A 21,374-nucleotide genomic window follows, 5' to 3' on the forward strand; every position below is an offset into this window, starting at 1 on the left:
TTAGATTCCACAAGAGCAGTGTGGCTTTAGTATGGGATTTAAAGACACACCAGCTATGATTAAAAAGTTGGGTTTCAAGAATTATTGAGCAGAAGGGAAAGAAAGAGTCCCTAGCACAATTTCAGTAAAGCTATGCTGAGGTGGTAATAGTGTGATTTGTGGGAGTGGGAGAAAGGGAAAGTCTCTGAGCTAGTTGGGGGGGGGAAATAAGATTATATTATATATATATATATATTTCATTGCATCTGTGCCAGCAGATCACTGCAAGCAGGCAGACATCTCCCCCTCCCGACTTCCTAGTGCAGCCAATAATACTGAAGTAATCCTAAACTTAAACCAAAGGTTTATCAACACACAGTCACAAATAATTTCAAACACCCCCAGGAAGTTATTGAGTAGTTTCATCCTTGCATTGTCACTGGCTAGATATGTTTTCAAACTCTCCAAAGCAAAACAAGAGAAGAATGTAGAAATATAGGAAATGTACAAAACCATGAGAAGCTGCAAGTTTCATTTCATGAGAATCATTTTCTACCCTCATCCAATTAATGGTGGCAAATTACCCTCATAAAGATATGTACTGTCATCAATATAAGAAAGAGGAAGGAGACCTGGAAAAACACTTTCATAATATTGACTTTCCAGCAAGGTTATTCCATCTGGCTCACCAACACGAGGGCTGGGTGTACTTGCAATAAATGTAGTATGCCTGTGTTTTGACTATGAAACGTAACTTAATTCTCCTGCAAGTTCCAAAGATCTCAGAAACCCACTCCATGGCAACTCAGAGCAGGGCTTTTTATTGTGGCTGCCCCTGTTCTGTGGAACAGCATTGCTGTTGAGTTATAACAGGCACACACTTTGAACTGTTGAAGACATTTTTGTTTTGACAGGCTTCCCCAACTGGATAAATGGGTCTTTACCACAAACGTTCATTTGTTAGGATTTTGGTCTTGTTTCATATGTATTGATGCTATTGTGTTTTTAACTTTTAAAAATTATGTTATGTGTAAATTGCCTTGAGGTGGTGGTTTAGAAGATAAATAATAAATCGGTTGTTGTAATTGCTGTTGTTGTTGTGGCTGACTTGGAAAATGTTTCAGTTACAGATAGGTAGCCGTGTTGGTCTGCCATAGCCAAAATAAAAAAATTCCTTCCAGTAGCACCTTAAAGACCAACTAAGTTAGTTCTTCGTATGAGCTTTCGTGTGCATGCACACTTCTTCAGATAACTAACTTAGAACTAACTTAGTTGGTCTTTAAGGTGCTACTGGAAGGAATTTTTTTATTTTGGAAAATGTTATTATTCAGAGGCAACATATAGTTGACCAAGAATACAAATATCAGAAGGGCTGATACTTAAAAATGGATGGCAAAGCAATGGAACAATGTCATTTGTGTTTATTAATCCGCACAGAAGAAGCCTCCTACTTAATAGCACCACTTACAAAAATGGCAACCATGGACAGCACTATTCTCTCAGATCCCAATTGCATGTTATACAGAACTTCCACCATGACCTATTTTAAAACAGCCTTCATATTGCTTCCAGGCAATTTTACCTTTGCGAATGCTCTTTACACACACACAAAGATGTGCTTCCAAGTAGCAGTCTCACTCTTGCTCTTTTGAAGTTAAATGGAACTTTAAATTATTCCTTTCCTGTCCTCTCTCAATATTGCACGGTTGTTAAAGAGAAAGAAGCTACGACACACCGACGCACACATACACTGCACAATTTGATCCTTCAACATCCCATTATGTGTCTTGTGCCGCAGAGACACAAATAGCCAAATTGTCGCTCCACATCTATTTTGTATCTCCCCCAGAATCAAAGTTGCATATCAGAGAGACTCATCTGCTTCCAAATGGGAGCAGTCAATTGTACTCTGCATTTGGGGCTAGGAGTACTGCTAGACAGCTGCTCCCTTCAGCAGCCAGAGTGCTCCTGCTCTGCTCCTCCTCTGACTTGATAACATTTTGGAGATGAATTTAGAGAGAATTCCACCCCTCTTCTTTCACTACCCACTATTGCTGAGCTATAAAAAATGCAGGCATTGGGAGCTGTCGGTCAGCTTGCCCAATTCACTGAAGTCCAGACTATGTGTTATTATTAAATGCATGGCAGCTGCCGCTTCGTGTCTCATGATACTGTCTATATAATTTTAAAACCTTTAAAAGGATTCCCTTCTCCCATGCAAACCTGCCTATGGTAAGGCTATCAATGACTCCCAGCCACAATGGCCATGTTCTCTGCCTTGACTATCAGAGGCAATATGCCTTTGGATACCAGTTTCGGGGGAGATCACAAGTGGGGGAAAACCTGTTGTGCTGCGGTCCTGCTTTTAGGCTTCCCATAGGCATCTGGTTGGCCACTGTGGAAACAGGATGGGTCATTGGCCTGATCCAGCTGGACACTTCTTACGTTCTTATCTGCTGAGAGCATTACCCGAGGTTCTGCCCCAGGCAACTCCCTCCCAGTCCAGCCTTTGGTTACTGAGAACAAAGCCTTTCTGCAGCCATGCTCTGATCATAGAACTCCCTCTTCAGTCACATTGGTCTGGAATTTTTTGCCCCAAGCCGTCCTTGTTCTCCCAGCGGTAAACAATATGGACCTGCTGAATATTTTTAATTGCTCTTCTGCATGCATTGAATCTTAGGCTATTTTAAGCTGGATTTAGCCTGCATTTCTCTGCTGTTTAAATTGGGAGCCGTAAACTGCCTTGAAGGCTAATCAGGATGGAAAGGCAGGACAGAAATGTTTTAATTAAAGGTGATGTGTGACAGGATGTTATCACACCCAGCATTTCCTACATCACTGCTCCAATTCATTGGCGGCTGCTTGGGGGGATGAGCAAATGCTGAGTGCCCAGTCATAATGTTTTAACTAAATGTAACAAGGTGGATGGGACGCGGGTGGCGCTGAGGGTTAAACCACAGAGCCCAGGACTTGCCGATCAGAAGGTTGGTGGTTCGAATCCCCGCGACAGGGTGAGCTCCCATTGCTCGGTACCTGCTGCTGCCAACCTAGCAGTTTGAAAGCACATCAAAGTGCAAGTAGATAAATAGGTACCGCTCCGGCGGGAAGGTAAACGGCGCCTCCATGCGCTGCTCTGGTTTGCCAGAAGCGGCTTAGTCATTCTGGCCACATGACCTGGAAGCTGTACACCGGCTCCCTCGGCCAGTAATGCGAGATGAGCGCCGCAACCCCAGAGTCGGTCACGACTGGACCTAATGGTCAGGGCTCCCTTTACCTTTACCTTTAACAAGGTGGATGGGAATCTCTCTTTCTTTCTTCTTTTGCCTGAGGGCCACATTGCCCTCCAGGGGCCACATGCTAGTGGGCAGAGACTCTTACCTTTGTACAGAAGGCAACATTCCAGCAACACAAAGAGGTTTCTGCATTAGCCAGTGTGACATAATGGTTAGAGTGCTGGACTAGGACAGGTATAGGCAAACTCCGGCCCTCCAGATGTTTGGAACTACAATTCTCATCATCCCTAGCTAACAGGACCAGTGGTCAGGGATGATGGGAATTGTAGTCTCAAACATCTGGCGGGCCGGAGTTTGCCTATGCCTGGACTAGGACGTGGGAGGCCAGGGTTCAAATGGCTGACCTTGGACCTGTCACCATCTCTTAGCCTAACCTACCTCACAGGGTTGTTGTGGGGTTGAAATGGGGAGGAGGAGAACCATGTCCACCACCCTGATATCCTTGAAAGATACAGGTGGTATAGAAATCTATTAGGTAAGTGCATTTCTCTATCCACTATTCATATAAGCCAGAGGTGCTATCGCAGTTCAAGAATACCTTCCAGCCAAGCGAAAGTACAAAGGTATTACAGAGCACAGCTGGTGGGGATGTGGCCTAGGGAGAGTTCCAAGGGCCAGAAATAGTGGCCTGGAGGGTAGCATTTGACCCCTGACCCTGAGGTTCCCACTCCCTTGAACTAAAGGGAGATTCAGATGACATGCACACAAATTGAAGGAATGCACAATGGGGATTATAATAACAATAATAAATAATAAAATTTATTTATACCCCGCCCTCCCCAGCCAAGACCAGGCTCAGGGCGGCTAACACCCAATATAAAACAATTTATTAAGATACAACTGAAAAATAAGATTGAAATACGACATTAAAATGCAGCCTCATTTCAACAGAAACTCAAATCAAAAACTTTTTGAGGATGAAAAGGTCAAATCTTCACCAAGGCCAACTATTCAGACTAGTCCTGCGTGGGCCAGAAAAAAGCCAGGGAAGTCCCCAAATAGGAGTTCCATCACAGAAGGAGAAAGGAAAAAGGAAAGAGGGGATCAAGTTGATTCCAAGCCAAAGGCCAGGTGGAACAACTCTGTCTCACAGGCCCTGCAGAAAGAAATCAGATCCTACAGGGCCCTGGTCTCATGAGACAGAGCGTTCCACCAGGCCGGAGCCAGTGTTGAAAAGGCCCTGGCTCTGGTTGAGGCTAATCTAACTTCCTTAGGGCCCGGGACCTTTAGGGTGTTGCTATTTATGGACCTTAAGGTCCTCCGCGGGGCATACCAGAAGAGGTGGTCCCATAGGTACAAGGGTCCTAGGCTGTGAGACTGCTCAGGATGGTCTGATGTGTGTGCACATAGTCCTCATGTTCCTACAAACTGGGACAAGAACCCTCTAAGCAATAGCAATGGATCTGGAAAGACTTTCTACTTTTGCACATACCCTTGGGAGTGCCATGCTATGGTGCCACAGATAGTCATGCAAGAAACACTGAAAACTGTTAAAAGATAACAGTTTCAACATCATACGGTCCTTCTATAGCCTGTTGATCTTACTAGACAAAAGCAGGTGACCATTTGCCCCGTAGAAAAATGAGAATGTGCTACTCCTTCAATCATCTGGTGTGAGATGCTCAGAGCCAATGACAGAGGACTCAACTCAGACCACAGAGATCAGCAACAGACACAAAACTGCCCCTCTCTGTTTCCCCAAGGTGAAACAAAGGGATGCAAGAGTGATTACAGGCAATGAAACCGTACGAAGTTAAATGTCATAGAAAAGCAATTTGCTTTTTTCTCAGCCTCTGCTCTCCAACCATCCGTCTCACAGGGCTATTGTGTGGACAGATCAAATGAGGACTGCAAAAAAGGAGGAAAAACCATAAAAATCTTATGTGAAGGGAGAAACAGTGACATTTTATATCAAAGCAAAAAGTGTGTGCCATGGCAAACTTACATGGCTAGCATATTCCAGAAGAGACCACCAGGAGTCACAGCCCATGCTTTCATTCATGATTACCTTCCTAGGCCGTCAATGACAACCCCAGAATTCTTTCCCATTTTAGTGTTGCTTCAACACTATGTAGGGACGCCAGATTAAAAACACAGACAATCATTTTTGCCTAAACTCCTTGCTGCAGCAAATGATGATATTGTGACAGGTGAGGTGAGATGGGAGGCAGGAAGAGGAAGGGCCCCTATCTTGACCACACTGTGTGGTGTATGCAGCTGCTGACTGGCCAGGAGTTACAGTCCATGAATCAGACCCACTATTTTTGGAAGGGAGATCAGAGGACCCCAAGGATGTGGAGGGCTGGGTGTGGAAATGATCAGGAGAGGAAGCCTCAGAAGGTAGCACCCTACTCCCCCGCGAAGGGACCCACAGAAGTCAACAGGGACTTTTATTCATTTATTTATTTAAGACACTTACACTCTGCTATATCATTTGCTATTCTAAGCAGCATACGTAAAACAAAACATACAGAAAATCACCAGCATGGTCTGAAGAGGTGGCCCCTGGAACTTTCAACAATGCAAGGGCTCTATCAGAAAACACACACATCAAGGCTAATAATAATAATAATAATAATAATAATAGATTTATACCCCGCCCCAGCCACTCTTAAAACTATGACCACTATCTCAGCTGGGGAAGGAGAACTAAGCAGATGACACCAAACCTGCCAGCAGGCCTGCTTAAGTTTTCTGTTGGTTTTGGACCTTAGCGTGTTGCCTTAGATGCCTATGTGCCAGCCAGACTTTACCCATATCCACTCCTGCTTCTCTCAACTCCAGCATACCTCCTCTGAAGCAGGATACCATTTATCCTTGTGCAACTCTTTTTCAACACTTTTACTATCATCAAAATACCTTGTACAGGGTCTCCAGAGGGACACACTGTAAAAGACTAAGATAAATAGCAAAATAACAAAACTCTCAAGCATTGAACAACTCTCTCTCTCTCTCTGTTGTACAGAAATGATACAGTTTACATAAAGTCGCAACACAATAAAACAACAAATTCCTGAAGCTCCCTCATTGGGGCTCCATCACCACAAAACGTCTTCGGAAGCCTGCTGGCCAGAGAGGGGAAATGGCTTCTTCTCCTTCACCTCAGTCTCCTCAAGAACATCGGCACTTGAGACTTCCGGGTTAGCGCCTCCGGCAGTGGCGGATTTCCTCTGATCGGGAGGAATCCGCTCCATGGAAATCAGGGTCTAGACCGCCACGGCGAGGTGGAGACCCACTAAAAACCACAGGCGGGAGAAGCCTGTGGATGTGGGATTCGGCTGGCACCTTTTGCGCCTCCCCTACTCACGGGGAAACCCGGTTTCGGGGATCCGGAGCGACGTGGGGTGAGCGGTGCGGTGCTTCAAATCGACTGCTTGTTTCACGGAGTGAAGCCGCATTGCTGTTGCCGGAGAGCGCTGACTTTTTCCTGTGGACAATTGGACTCTAAACAACTACCCGTGAGTAGAACGGAAAATTGGATCTCTAAACATCTTAATTTGGCACCGAAACGGGAAGGTTTCAAACAGGAAGTCCGCCTTCCTCTTTTGTAAATAGATTGAAGCAAAGACGTTGCAAGCTGAAGCCTGGAAAGGATTAAATCTCCATCGGTTAAAATTACTGAACCCCCCTTGGTAGCAGGAGAAGAGGGGGGAAATTTTAGATTGCCTAAGCCTGCAGGAGAGAGAGTGAAGAAAGATAAATTACCACCGTTTTGAACCTGGGAACGGGCTGCCAGTAAGACTGACGTTTTGGGAAAGTTCATTGACTGTGAATAAAATGTATGTTGACAGATAGTTAAATAAAAGAAATATATTGTTTCCATTGTTTCCTTTTGCACTTAAAAAGGAGCAAAAAAGTAACTGAAAATCGAAACTAACTTTGTTGCTGGATCTGCGCTTAAAAGGACGGATACAAATAGAAATTGTTTCCCATAGAGGGAGCTTTTGAAACTGTTGCAGGAGTGGAGCTGGGGAATTTTCCAGCTGCAGAGATTAAAGACCGTGAGAATCAGAGATTGACCTTGGACAAGAATGTTGACAGAAGAAGCCTTAGTGATTGCATTTTGCAAGACAAGTGCTTTATTGGAACAGCTTCATGAGAAGACGGATGTGATGATTATTAAAATTGACAATTTGGGACAAAAAGTGACTGATTTGGGACAAAAAGTGAATACCTATACAGAAACTACTCAGGAATTGATTCAGGAATCTGTTTTGACATGGCAAGCTGTGGAGAAGACGAAGGAGAAAGTTGTTGTTGAACCTCGAGTAATTCAAGTGGAGAGAGCCCCGGCCTTACAGAGGCAATTTGATGAACATAATTTGTTGCCTTTTACGACTGAATCTAGAGAAAGCCAGATTTGGTGGGATGGAGCCCCGCTTGGATTGGAGAAGGAAAGTTGGATAGATCCCCTTATGCAGGGATGTTCTGGCTTTTGGGATCTGGATTTGGGTCAGGGGGAGATTGGAGTTGTGGAGGCCTTTAGCTTTGGAGGGACTCTGAAATACGCTCTGAAATATTTTTTGGACTTTAGTTCTGACTATGGAGAATGGGCTGACCTGTCGAGAAGGAATAAAGACATTGTTAAGTTGGAGTTTCCCGGAGATCTACTCCTCAGTGCCAAAGGAAGGAAATTAAGATCAGCAGAAGATAAAGTAAAGTGCATGTATAAATATGAAGAAGATCTGCAGAAGGGACATGGAAAAGAGTTAAGAGCCTCGGACAGAAGATCACCAGGTTGATGGACCATATGGAATTGATAGAAAGGACTGACAGAATCCGAGACCAGGGAGAAGAGACAGTGGAAGAAGATTGGGAAAAAAAGTTTAAAAAAATTATTTAGAGAAATATTGCAAAATTAATGAGTGTTAGAAAAATGTTGGAATGAAATTATACGGCTTTAGTAGAAATGTTATAAGGAGTTAAGTATAAATAAGTTTTAGGGTTTTAATGGTAAGATAAGGTTAAAATAAATTAAGATAATTAAATGACAGAAAACAGTGAAAGATGGAAAGGATTTGCTGAAATAATTAATAACTAGAACACAAAAAGGGAGGTGTGAGGAGGTCGATGAAACAAGTTAATGAAAGATAAAGATATGGAAATATTGGATGTGTTTTTAATTGTTTTTGCTTTTGTTTTTGTTTTGATGTATTGTGTCTTTTGTTTCTTTTTATATGTACTGTAATGTATTGATTTGTATTGTTTATTTTCTTTCTTTCTTTTTTGCTTCTTTCTGTAATTCTTAAACTTTTAATAAATATTATTTTAAAAAAAAAAAGAACATCGGCACTTGAGAAACTGAAACTGACAACCCTGCTCTTCAGGGTTCAGGACCTTACAGAGAGGAGAGAGTGGGCATGATCCCAACTGCACTGAGGCAACTGCCTGTTATGGTGGCCGCTCTCCACTTTGGCTCGCTAACTGAGCATGTGCAGAATCATTAAAGCACTAGACGTCAGTGGGTTACACTTGCACATGTATAGGGTGCAGCTGACCTCATCAGCCATGGAAGGTATTGCTGACCAATGAGCATTCTGAACCTGACCCAGCCTATCCCTAGAACTAGCGCCACTTCTTATGCCTGGCAGTAAGGGTGCAGGGGCTCCCTTTCTTTTTGTTCACCATTTGGTGTAAGGGAAGGGAACATTTTCCATTCCGAGGCCACATTCTCTCATAGGCAACTTTCTGGGGGCTGTATGCCACTGGTATGGCCTGGGGAGGCGGCTTGGGGACTGTTCCAGGGGCCAGACAAAGAGGTCTAGAGGGGCACAATGCAAATGGCCCCCAGGACTAAGATTCCCCACATCTGGCCGAGTGGCAACAGCCTTTCCTACTTCTTCAGCCATGCAACTTAAAGGCAAAAGCTATTTTTCAGGTTGCTGATCTGACAAACATAGTCAAATGAGTGATATGGAGTTACCTTCGGTCCTGATGGTGAATGGCGAGTCCCCCAGTCTTTTGGCTGAAAACTGACCTCCCAGTGATGTCATTAAGAAGCAGAGAGTGAAAAATCCAATCCCAACCACAAATATCCTATAAAGGGAGACAAAAGAGGAGGCATCATCAGGTATAAAGCTAAACAATACGCAGGAGAAATTCCCTACAAATTCCCACTACTTTGAAGGAGCCTTAAGGATCACTTCCATCCCTCTGAAATCTAGCATTGCTTCCAGGAGGTGGGTAGTGGCTCCTCCAGGCACCAGACTTCGATCTGCCCTTGGAAACACAGAACTGGGAAGAAGGCTTTTTTCTACTAGCACGAGTGTGTGGACTTAAGGGTTCTTTGCCAAGGGGCAGATGATGCTTTGTCACAATCTGATCCTCAATCAAACGTAGGCCCTTACAAAGTGACTTCGTTGCTCCCCTAAGTAAGAAATGACAAACCCAGCCACCAAAACTTCACCACTTTTTTTCTCTCATACTTGTTGGATTGAATAAGCTGCGGGGCAGGAGTAAACATTGTGTTAGCTGGAAGAGAACACAGTACTTCTCTCTGCTAAACAAATTAATTGTACTTAACAGGAATGAAAGCTGCATGTATCAGAACACTCACCACAGGGCATAAATCCACTGGGATGTTCTCCTGCACAAATGTCAGACTAACGCTTTTTGCACAGCTCCCTGTCATTTCTGAAGTGTATTTAATCATTTCACCCACTGCCTACTTACTCATAAAATGTAAAATGTTGTGCAGCCTAACTTTAGCCAACAATGATTCTTTTTAATAATTTTAAAAAAAACTTCTCAAAAAACTTTGTCTTGGACCTGCAGGAGTTAGGTGTGTAACTATATGACATTTATACCAGATCTGGCCAATCTAGAGACTTTATACTAGCTGCCAACCATAGGGGCCCATGTTGCTCACTCCTGTTCTCTTTTAACCCCAACAAAGATTGCTCTGAAGCCTGAGTGTGTGTTGTCCTAGGTAGCTTAAGAGTCAGAGACTATTGGAATGCTACAATTCACAATGGCAGACCACCAAATCAGACTGTTGTATGCTGTTCAGCCACTTCAACAACAATCTCTCTTCTCCCCAAAACATAATATAATGAAGTGGTACCTGGTGAGTGTCTAATGGGGGTGGTGGTATTTAATTGTCAGGGTGGGCCATGCTTTGTCTTCAGTCTTTTCTCCAGATTCTTCCCACTGATTAAATACACACACACACAAACTCATCATTATGCCAGACTTGTTTAGGCATTTGAATCTTCATACTTATAATCGAGCAAGGAGTGATGGTTAAACACTGCATTTAATTACTAATTTAGACCACTGGAGAAGCAGGGGGAGAAGGAAAGAAAAAAGAAAGAAAGAACTGAAAGGAGGGGAAACAGTCAAATGAGTCGCCTGGTTTAGAAGAATCTCATTAGAAGATGAAAAACTTCAAGACTGCAAATGCATTTCAGAGGATGAAACTGCAGCGCCTGCGGTACCCGACAGGATCAGAATAAGTAAGTTACAAGAACTTCAATGGGGCAATATGATGATCAGATAATTACGTTCACTCTGGTTTTCCTCAAGCAAAATAACCACTTGCACATTATTTGATTTCCATCCTACCCCATTTTTCGAAGCCGTATAATTGTCCCAAGAAACCCCTGTTTCAAGATGCACCACAAAGGGCAGCCTTCTTATTCTTCACAGCGCAAAAGCAGAGTGTGGCTTTGGATGTTTCTGCTTGCAAAGGGAACAAGAGCAAAAGGCCACCAATTTGGTCCCCCCCCCCCCACTTTGGGTGAGAAATTCCTAAGGCCACCACTGTCACTTAGTGTCACATCCACATTTAACATAAATGTTAGTGTAGCCCAAGCTAATCAGTACCATTCATTTGTCACTGAGACATTAAAGAAGAATCAGGCACATATAATAAGAAGTAAGGAAAAGGTGAGCACACTGCATTAGTATTGTGTTTTGCTATGTTATGCATTTTTGTGTTCCTATACGTGATCCTGGGATAAAGGGTGCATAGAAATTTAATAAATAAATTGTCATAATGAATAACCTTAAATGCACATAGCAGCAATATCTAGCGAGGGCCACCAATCCGGGTGGCTTTATATGAGGATTAGGCAAATTCATGGAGAATAAGGTTAGCCATGTCTCCTAGCCGCAGTGGCTATGTTCTTCCACCACTGTTGCGAGGGTGTGTGCCTCTGAATACCAGTTGTTGGGACTCACAAGTGGGGAAACTGCTGTTGAGGGCAGGTCCTGCTTGTGGGTCTCTCACGGGCCACTAGGAGAACAGGATGGCCAGTAGGAGAACAGGATGCTGGACAAAATGGTCCTCTGGCTTGATCATGGAGGGCTCTTCTTATGTGGGGAAAGGTTTCCAAGTCTGTGGCTGCCACATCATAACATAATATCACAATTATCGCTTAGTTAAAAGGGGGGGTCTTTCTTTTCCAAGGTTTTTTGCTAATAGGTGAGCAGGTGCTGGAGTCCAGTGGCATAACAGTTAAGACCCAGCATTAATCTGCAATCAAATTAGGAATGTTCAACGTGTCCTTCAACGTGACCAGTTTCTCTCTACTTTTTCATTTTATTAAGAATAGAGCAATTCAACAAATTGTCACATTGCACAATTATCATTTGCAGCTACGATCAATGGGAAATACCCATCTCCCCAGGTTAAACATGATCACATCCATCTTCCTTCGTAATAGTGTACAGTAAGGTAAAGGGACCCCTGACCATTAGGTCCAGTCGTGACCGACTCTGGGGTTGCGGCGCTCATCTCGCTTTATTGGCCGAGGGAGCCATACAACTTCTGGGTCATGTGGCCAGCATGACTAAGCTGCTTCTGGCGAACCAGAGCAGCGCACGGAAACACCGTTTACCTTCCCGCCAGAGTGGTACCTATTTATCTACTTGCACTCTGAAGTGCTTTCGAACTGCTAGGTTGGCAGGAGCAGGGACTGAGCAACGGGAGCTCACCCCGTTGCGCGGAATCGAACCACCAACCTTCTGATCAATAAGTCCTAGGCTCTGTGGTTTAACCCGCAGCACCACCTGCAGCCCTAGTGTACAGTATGCACCCTTTATTTATAAATAAAGGAAGACCACATTATACCAATCAATTTGGCTGTGGTGCACTTAACAGAAACCACGGTTCTTTTTTTGTTTATATACTGCTTTATGTACTAGTGGTAGAAATAGCCTAGAAATTTTAGAAAGCAAACACGGTGCAATATTCTTACAGGAAAGGGTCCCATGAGCATCCCATGGCAGCAGCCAAGGCCAAAGGGGTGGGGGAGAGATGGATGTGTATTCTCATCATACACAGAAGCCCCAGGCTTCTCTCACAGAGGCTGCTTGGTGGTGTGTCCTGCTGCCTTTTTCAGCAATGCAGCTTTATAGTAGACTCTTTGAATACAACTCTAGGTTACGGCAGTTTTACCATACGCTTGTGGCACCTAGAATATATTTACATCGGTTGCATGCATGCCGATTTCAAGCAGAAGGCTAGTCTTTCTACATTCATTTCTTTTCTACATCAACATCTCACCTACTTTTGTTTGGTTATGTCTCTGGACCGCATGCTTCAGTCCATAGTGCAGTCCAAGGTGAGTTTCTCTATTACAGTCTTGTATGCACAAGCATCTATGACCACATTGGGCTTGTTTTTTAAAGATGGGAATAATCAGGACAGTGGAGGTGCCTGCTGTTGTGTGTTGGATTCTCAACATCTGTAGCAGGCATAGGCAAACTCGGCTCTCCAGATGTTTTGGGACTACAACTCCCATCATCCCCAGCTAACAGGACCAGTGGTCAGGGATGATGGGAGTTGTAGTCCCAAAACACCTGGAGGGCCGAGTTTGCCTATGCCTGATCTGGAGGGTAAGGTGGGGAGGCTGAATGCATTTCCATTGCCCTTCATACACCATAAATAAAGGTAAAGGGACCCCTGACCATTAGGTCCAGTCGTGGCCGACTCTGGGGTTGCGGCGCTCATCTCACCTTATTGGCCGAGGGAGCCGGCGTACAGCTTTCGGGTCATGTGGCCAGCATGACTAAGCCGCATCTGGCGAACCAGAGCAGCGCATGGAAACGCCATTTACCTTCCCGCTGGAGTGGTACCTATTTATCTACTTGCACTTGACGTGCTTTCGAACTGCTAGGTTGGCAGGAGCAGGGACCAAGCAACGGGAGCTCACCCTGTCGCGGGGATTCGAACCACTGACCTTCTGATCAGCTAGTCCTAGGCTCTGTGGTTTAACCCACAGTGCCACCCGTGTCACCATAAATACATTTGTCTTTATCAATATAGGAAGCTGCCATATACAGAATAAGGTGACTTGGCCTAGCTAGCTCAGTATTATCAACAGTGCCTGGCAGTAGCCCTCCAGGGTTTCAGACAGGGCTCTCTCCCAGCCCTAACTGGAGATGCTGAGGATTGAGCCTGGAAACTTCTGCATGCGAAGCAGATGCTTTCCCACTGAGCTTCATCTCTTCTGCTAACAAAACTATACACTTCGGCATGAAAGAAAGAAGCGAAAGAAAATTGGCCCTGAAATTAGTTTGAAACTTCTCAGCTTTTTTTTTAAAGACCCTAAAGCTAGTCAGAAAAAGTAGTCTACTCCAGCCAGTCCCTCCCCGTGCCATCCTTCATCACAGCACAATAAGTCGGGTTCTGCTGTTCTATTAAGCCAACCGTCATTCAACATGAGAGAAGGTGACAGCTCTCCCTGATGGCTGTGTATAGCCCATGACACAACTGGCACAGCCAGTGAATTGCTACTGAGAGACGTATCCGTCCATCCAGCTTCTAGTTTTGCACGCAACCCCATTTTAGAGCTCATCTTGCATTAGGCCAGTCAGCTTTGCCATGGACCTTAATAAGATCTAGGCTGGCACATTTTTAAAGAACAGTAAAACACACAATTCAGGAAGAGATGGCCTGGGTGGACCTCTCACCATGAGAGTTTCTTTGACAGGGAGAGCTGCAGCCAATCACAGCCCACTGGGATGAGTGCGCCTGCATGATATACATGTCTGTCACATTCACATGTTACACATTTGAATTACCTTAGGGATGTTACACACATTTGGCTTTGCCACCAAGCGTACACTCCACAAGGCGGCACTCTGACAAGGGGTGTAGTGGTTAGAGTGTTGGACTAGGACCTAGGAGACCAGGGTCTCCACTCAGTCATGAAACCAATCATTGTCCCTCAGTCTAACCTACCTCAGTGGATTCTTGAGGGGATAAAATGGGGAGCTCCTTGTCTAATATAACTGTAATGATAGATATATAAGGCTGGATAGCTCAGTTGGTTAGAACATGGTGCTGATAACACCAAGGTTGCAGGTTTGATCCCTGTCTAGGACAGCTGCATATTCCTGCATTGTTTGGGGTTGGACTAGATCAGTGGTGGCCAAACTTCGCCCTCCAGCTGTTTTGGGACTACAACTCCCATCATTCCTAGCTAACAGGACCATGGTCAGGGATGATGGGCGTTGTAGTCCCAAAACAGCTGGAGGGCCAAGTTTGGCCACCACTGTACTAGATGATCCTCAGAGTGCCTTCCATTCTACAAGTCTATGATTCTATTATAAATAAATGCATCTGTGTGGCACATGCATTTTCAAATACCTGCTTCTCACATTCTTGATTTTGAGGTAAATACATTACAAAGGGACATGTGATGGGTTCATCAGAGTTACACCTGGCCCACGCTCCTCTTCACATAAGCCTCTCATCCTTGTCCTTCTGTAAAGGGAATAAGTGCCTTAAAGCTTTGTGACTGTGTACCTAGTCAATAATCACTACGAAGATGAGTGTTGACAATTAAGACCTTCTGAAATTGAAGTTCTTCCCCACAATTCAAAAGGAGCAAGAGTCAACTGCGGCTTCTCTGTGAGGTGAGGGGAAATCACTATGTAGCTGTTATTATTTCCCATGTTCCAGACAAGTACTGGCTCAACTTAAGCCCTGCATGCAGCAGTCATGGTTTCCTCTAAGTGCTCCTATTCATAACAGGAGTTGAGGCACTTGAGGATGAGGACTCAGAATGGGCTGGGGTGGGGCTGGCAAGGCAGAAGCCCCAGAGACTGCCCCTTCCATGCAAATGGAGGAGGAAAAAGGCTCAGGGGTGTGACCTGCTCTGGCAGAGGGGCAGGATTCACAGGGGGAGGTGGGTCTAGCACTGCCTCCTCGGGAGAGGCTGCACATCAATAGTAAAGAGAAGTTTCAGCCCCCTAAGCCGAGTGCCCACCTGCAAGACAGGGATGAGTATCTGAGCATTCTCTGCCTCTGCTTAAAAGGGAGAATTGGAACAACGTTGCAGCTCTTGTTCAGTCTTGGACCTCTTGCTACTAATCTCAGACTCCTGAACTTTGGTCTTTGCTCTCCTTTGCCTTGCAGGAGCATCTGGTCTAGATTCTGCTCTAGGTTACTAACTGCCAAGTTTGTACCATTAGACTGCTACAATAAAAGTTTACTTCTTTACTTGCAAGTAATGGCACCCGTGGTTGGTTTTGGATGGGAGGCAGGACAAAAGCAGCCTAAGGATGCAATCCTACACCAGCTCAGTGGGACTTCTGGGTAGACATGTATAGAAATGCACTGTGAGATTCCTAAATGACATTACTGCAGTGCCAATGCAATGTATTTTTTATGATACAATGGTATACCTATTGGTACACCCCATGTGAATCAATAAAATACATAGCACTTATAACTTAGTTACGTTGAAGATTTCTATGCTGCACGTGTATGCCAGGTTGGCATGCAATGATAAGAAAAGCACAGTCAGTCCAAGACATTTGCCGCTTGAGGCAAAGGGAAAGAGATTGCCCCTTCTATGGCATGTGCAAAAGCTGAGCAGCCTGAATCTCATTTCAGCACCAGAAAATTGGACAGCGTCCTCCACCACACCGAAGGGCAGCCGGCTAGTTTAGTGGGTGCAAAGTAGATCACACAGCACACAAAGATCCCAGCCTATTGCTGTTGGTCCCTGCCCTGCAGCATCTACTGCCCATGGTGGTCACCTCACTCGGCCTAATGGTAGGGCCGGCCCAGAACAAAAGCAATAAATACATAGAGAGAGAACACTACAAGATGAAAACACCAGATGTGGCAATTAAAGAAAGACCATAAAATTCTGGAGAACAGATAAAACTTGCATTATTTTGCTGAAATACCTGAGCACATGAGATGCCAGCTGACAGTAGCTACTAACTACCAGCGTTGTGATCAGAGAAATGAGGAGAAGGAGCCCTTCCATCATGATTTGATCCTGCTCCACAATCTGCTGCATTACTGGCCAACATGCAGGTGTGAAGGGTTTAGGAGAACAGAAAGTCAAGACAATCTGAAACACATCTGAGAGCGAGAGCTGTTCAGGTGCCAAAAACATCCCATTGTTACAACAGTGTTTGACAGACGGGAGACATCGGATCATCCAAGGAGGAGGGAGGAGGGGCCAGAGAAGGTATAAGGCGAGGTGGCTAACCTGTGGCTTTTTGGTTGTTGCTAAACTAGAATTCTCATCATCCCTGACCATTAGCTATGCTGGTTGAGGCTGATGGGAGTTGAAGTCCAATGACATCTGGTCAACCACAGGTTCCTCACCCATGGCTGGGAACAATTCTGATGCATAGGCAGTGCAGAAGAGATCACAAGAGTAAAAGAAAGCTCATTGGGGAACAGGATGGGAAGTATTGCAAGTGGACTGTTCTGTACATTATTTAGAAGTTTAATGGTCTATGCACATGAAACTAACTGTCTTTTGTGAACTGCCCTGGGTAGGCTTAGTCTTGAAAGATGACATAAGTGTTGCTTTTTTAAGCAAATATATATTACATGGTCTCTGACTGATGCCAAAATTATAACAAAGTTGGTGCTAGGCAAGCTTCTCTAGGGAGGGGGGATGGAATCCCGGGTGCCCTGACAAAAAAACGGTTGTGTTAGACTGAATGCTGAGGTATTTTTTATGAAGAATAATTTACAATATTCTTAGACTGAAGTCCCATAACAGTATGTTTCCCCTGGTGAGTAGCTTTAAGGGAAAATTTTAGATCAGGAAAATTGCCATACCACCAGTCTTCAAAGCATGGGATTGCTAAGATATATTTTTAAAATGGAAATCCTGAAAATGGTTCTCCTGCCATCCCACTAAACCCAGAAGGCCTTTAAAATAACACAACCCAAAAAACTCTGATAAGAACAGGCTGTTAGGAGTTTTTATTTTGGATGGGTTGCCAATGGTTTCAGTCCCTTCACTCTGCCCATACATTTACTATCTCTTCCTATTTCTTAAACCCACAAACCTGCTTATTGTTAGCAAGGGAGACTAAGATATTGCAAAACCAACAGACAGCTTTGGAATATTTGTTGACCGCTTTCCATTTCCATCTACCTGAGCTATTTACTTGACAGCTGTTTGCCAGGTAAGATAAGCAGTAGTTTTCTTATTATGTTCATCTGAGTGAACAGCAGAGTCATATCTCACCTCAGGCTTCACCACAACAGTACTAGCCTAGTCCCGTGTAGTCCAGAAACACCTGGAGAACCAAAGGTTCACTACACCTACTATAGCGTAACATTATATGCCATAATCCATGTCCCTTTTATATAACAGTCTTGCTCTTCTTGAGATCATTCTAGAGCATCCTTTCCCAACTTTGGGTGCCCAGATGTTGCTGTACTACAATGCCCGCCACCTCTAGCTAGCAGAACCAATGGTCAGAGGTGATGAGAGTTGTAGTTCAACAACACCTGGGGACCCAAGGTTGAGAAAGGCTGTAAAAGGTTCACATACTTCTGCTGGGCAGCAGTGCAGTTAAGTGATTTTAGACCCCGGACTTAATATGGTGGGGGGCAGGGGAGAGCAGTGTTCTTTAGACGGCAAAGTGCAATTACTTCATTCGCTATGAAGCATTATAAGCCAGTCCTGCTGCATTTGGGAGCCCTCCTGCTCACTCTTTTGAATGGGGCCCTGGACTGACTGACTTCGTGTATTTAGAGCATTCATACCCCACTCTTCAGCCAAAGAGGCTCCCAGAGTAGTTTACATACCGTCAATTAGAACAAGACAGTCCCTGCCTGCAAGCTTACATTATAAAAGACACAACACACAAGGAAAGGGAAACAGGGAGAGAAGAGGGGAGGAAAGAAAACTCAGGTGCCAATGATTCTAAGTCAAATAATGATATGTATTTCTTAGAAAGTCTTGCTCTCCACTCCTGCTAAGTGCAGGGGTCCAGTCCCTGGAGGGGATGGACCAAACAGCTAATTTAAGTTTCCCTCCCCCTTTGAAGCTCATCAGACTTCCTCACATCTGAATAACAAAACCCAGCATCCTAAACTTAGAAAGAAAGAACTTGCTTTAAAGTCAATCAGTTTCACTTGCTTCTGATTTTCTTTTCATTCGTCATGCCCTTTCGGTATGTGTATTTTTAATTTATGGACCCTTACACAACCAAGAAAAGAAAAGTGCTACTGGAAAACAATCAGTGAATAAGCTTCAAATCTTCTTACATCATTTCAAAAGAAGATAGCAGGAAGTCTGAGCATGGGTGAGAAAGGAGCCCCAAAACAAAGACAAGGGATGATAATGGCCCCATGAGGATCAACTGAAACACAATCCCTAAAAAAGCAAACTTTACATGGACACAGCAGTGAGTAGCTGAAATTCATTCATTCCACTGGGAGGCTTAAGAGGAAATATATGTTATAGACCCAGAATAATCTCATAGCCGGCAGCCATCAATTCACACCAATCTATACCTAAGGATACCATGATAAAGTTTAATATTGCACTGCAATATCTACAAATATCAATAAGGATCAGTTTCACTCTGAGAAAACAACCCTCAACAAATCCCAGCATCATGAATGAGCTAGCAAACACCCTGCCAAACAGGACTGGCATCTTCCTATTTGCATTCAGGTGAGTTCAAAAGCAAACTTGCTTCTTATTGCAGGCATGCAACTCAAATGGCCTCTCCCCTTAGAAAGGAGGGGAGGTTGTCAGCATGCAGTCTTTAAGTGGTAATCACCCCCTCCCTCCCCCAGCATCCCAGCAGAAAGGTATGTATAGGAGAACTTTACCTAAAAGGCCTCAAGGTGACGAGACATCTTCTGACCATTATTTTCCCATCTGAATTCACTGTAATCATTGTTCAAACTTTAAAAAAAAAGGGAAGGAAGGAAAGCAGACATGTAACAAGTCCAATCACTGTTATTATAAAGAGCCCGTGGCTGGAGGCATTTTTTTGTTTTGTTTTAAGGATGTGTATAGAAAAGGAATACAGAATTGCCCTAATAATAAATCCAGGTATATTAAAGGGAATCCAATCTTCGGTCCCCTCCCAGGTGCTCTGCCTCTGTTGTCGTCTGCTTCAGAAGAAATAGGTGTGAACCCAGAAAAGAGAACCTGGATGGTGTTGATTCCTACAATGTTTTAGTCACATTTTGAATGCAGGTTGTTGTAGCAAACGCAGCAGCCCTCCCTTCTCCAAGTATTAAATCCACTGTTGCTGACCAGGTGGGAGACACCTGGACCCGGAGACTCTTCTGTTCACAGGATCCTTCATCACAGCCAGTTTTCGCCCAGGTTTCACCTTAACCCAAAAAAAATCCTACAGCAAACGCTCGCTCCTTTCTTTCTCCAAGCTTCAGCACTTCCAGGTAGATGCCATTTCCTGCGCTGGTTTCCTATTCAAGAGGCGACTCCCAGCCACGGATGGAGATGCAGTGGTTAAAGGGACCAGCTCCATCCCAGCTCGGCGGCTGCCTTGTAGCATCCTGGCCATCCAAAACATTCCGTTTTGAGTCTTGCGAATAGGTTGTGTTGTTTCCTTCTGGGAAGGATGCGCTGCTAGGAGCCAGGATTCGGAAGAGGCTTCGTCGTGAATTGGATGCCATCTAGTGGCATTTGCAGGGATAGCCCCGTGGCATTAGGCTTTTATGAACTGCGAAGAGCATACCTGAAAGGTGGTATTGCACAGCAGCCTTACAGCAGTGCCTGTTTCCTGTTCAGCCACTAGACACCAGATACGGGCTTTTGCCTTCTCGGTAGTGGCACCCTCCCTGTGGAACGCCCTCCCTTCAAATGTCAAGGAGATAAAGAATTACACAACTTTTAGAAGACATCTGAAGGCAGCCCTGTATTGGGAGGTTTTTTAACGCTTGATGTTTTATGTTTTTAGATATGCTGTAAGATGCCGAGAGTGGTTGTGGAAACCCAGTCATATGGGAGGGGTATAAATTAAAAAAATGATTATTATTATTATATTATTATTATTCTATTGCCAGAAAACCCAATACATGCTCAGGCAGAATGCTGAAAGAACAAGATGTGGCTGGCACAATACGCCACATCAGCACCACTAGACTGGGTTACTGCACCAAGCTCTAACACAGAGCTGCCTTTGAAAAGGGTTTGGAAACCTCAGTCACTCCAGAGGGTGCTAGCCAACTTGTTGCTGAGAAATGATCTGGGAGAGCACACTAGGCCGATATCCAAAGCTTTCTACGAGTTAACAGCTTCTGGGTCTAATTTGAAGTGCTGGCAGGGCAGGCCCAGCCCATTGGGGAATACAGATTAATACCTTGGTTCATGAGTGAGAGGCACTTTTCCTCAGCTACCCACTTCCTAAGCAATCCCACACCTGATCACCTCACCCCTTGTTACTGGTTTGGGTGTCTTCTGTACCTAGAAGAACTCTCCCCTCCTGTCTATGCTGAGACCAGTGGCGTAGTGTGGGGGGTGCAGGGGGGGCCGGCTGCACCGGGCGCAACATCTGGGGGTTAGGGTTGGGGGCGCAAATCCACGGGTTAGGGGGCACAAATTACTTGCCTTGCCCCGGGTGCTGACAACCCACGCTACGCCACTGGCTGAGACCCAGGTAGCCTGAATTCCCACAGGTTCTTCCTCTCCCAGTTCAGTCACAGCCCTCCCTGAACACTCCTGTCTGTATACTTTCCCCAGACCCTTAACCTGGGCTCCCTATCTAAGCTGCAAGGCTTGCTATGGATATTTCACTTAACTCAGTCAAATCCTATCCTACTCCCTATCTCTCCTCTTAAATCAAGCCCTATCTCTCAACCTGAACCTTAGCCCTATCTAACTATCTCCCTCAGAAACTGCTCCT

General features: G+C 44.7%; 1 protein-coding gene across 1 annotated transcript in view; it reads right to left on the reverse strand.

The window, feature by feature from the left end:
• MGAT5B (alpha-1,6-mannosylglycoprotein 6-beta-N-acetylglucosaminyltransferase B) overlaps positions 1-20,127 on the reverse strand; it is a 180,437-nt gene extending 160,310 nt beyond the window's left edge. The window contains exons 1-2 of the mRNA XM_081185361.1: positions 19,330-20,127; positions 9,196-9,308 (exon numbers count right to left, since the gene is read on the reverse strand). Coding sequence (XP_081041487.1) covers positions 9,196-9,308; positions 19,330-19,397 — 181 coding nt within the window. The 5' untranslated portion in view covers positions 19,398-20,127. The remainder of the gene's footprint in view (positions 1-9,195; positions 9,309-19,329) is intronic.
• Between the last annotated feature and the right edge of the window lie 1,247 nt (positions 20,128-21,374).

Source organism: Podarcis bocagei (genome assembly GCF_964188305.1).
Source record: "Podarcis bocagei genome assembly, chromosome: 2".
NCBI lineage: Eukaryota > Metazoa > Chordata > Lepidosauria > Squamata > Lacertidae > Podarcis > Podarcis bocagei.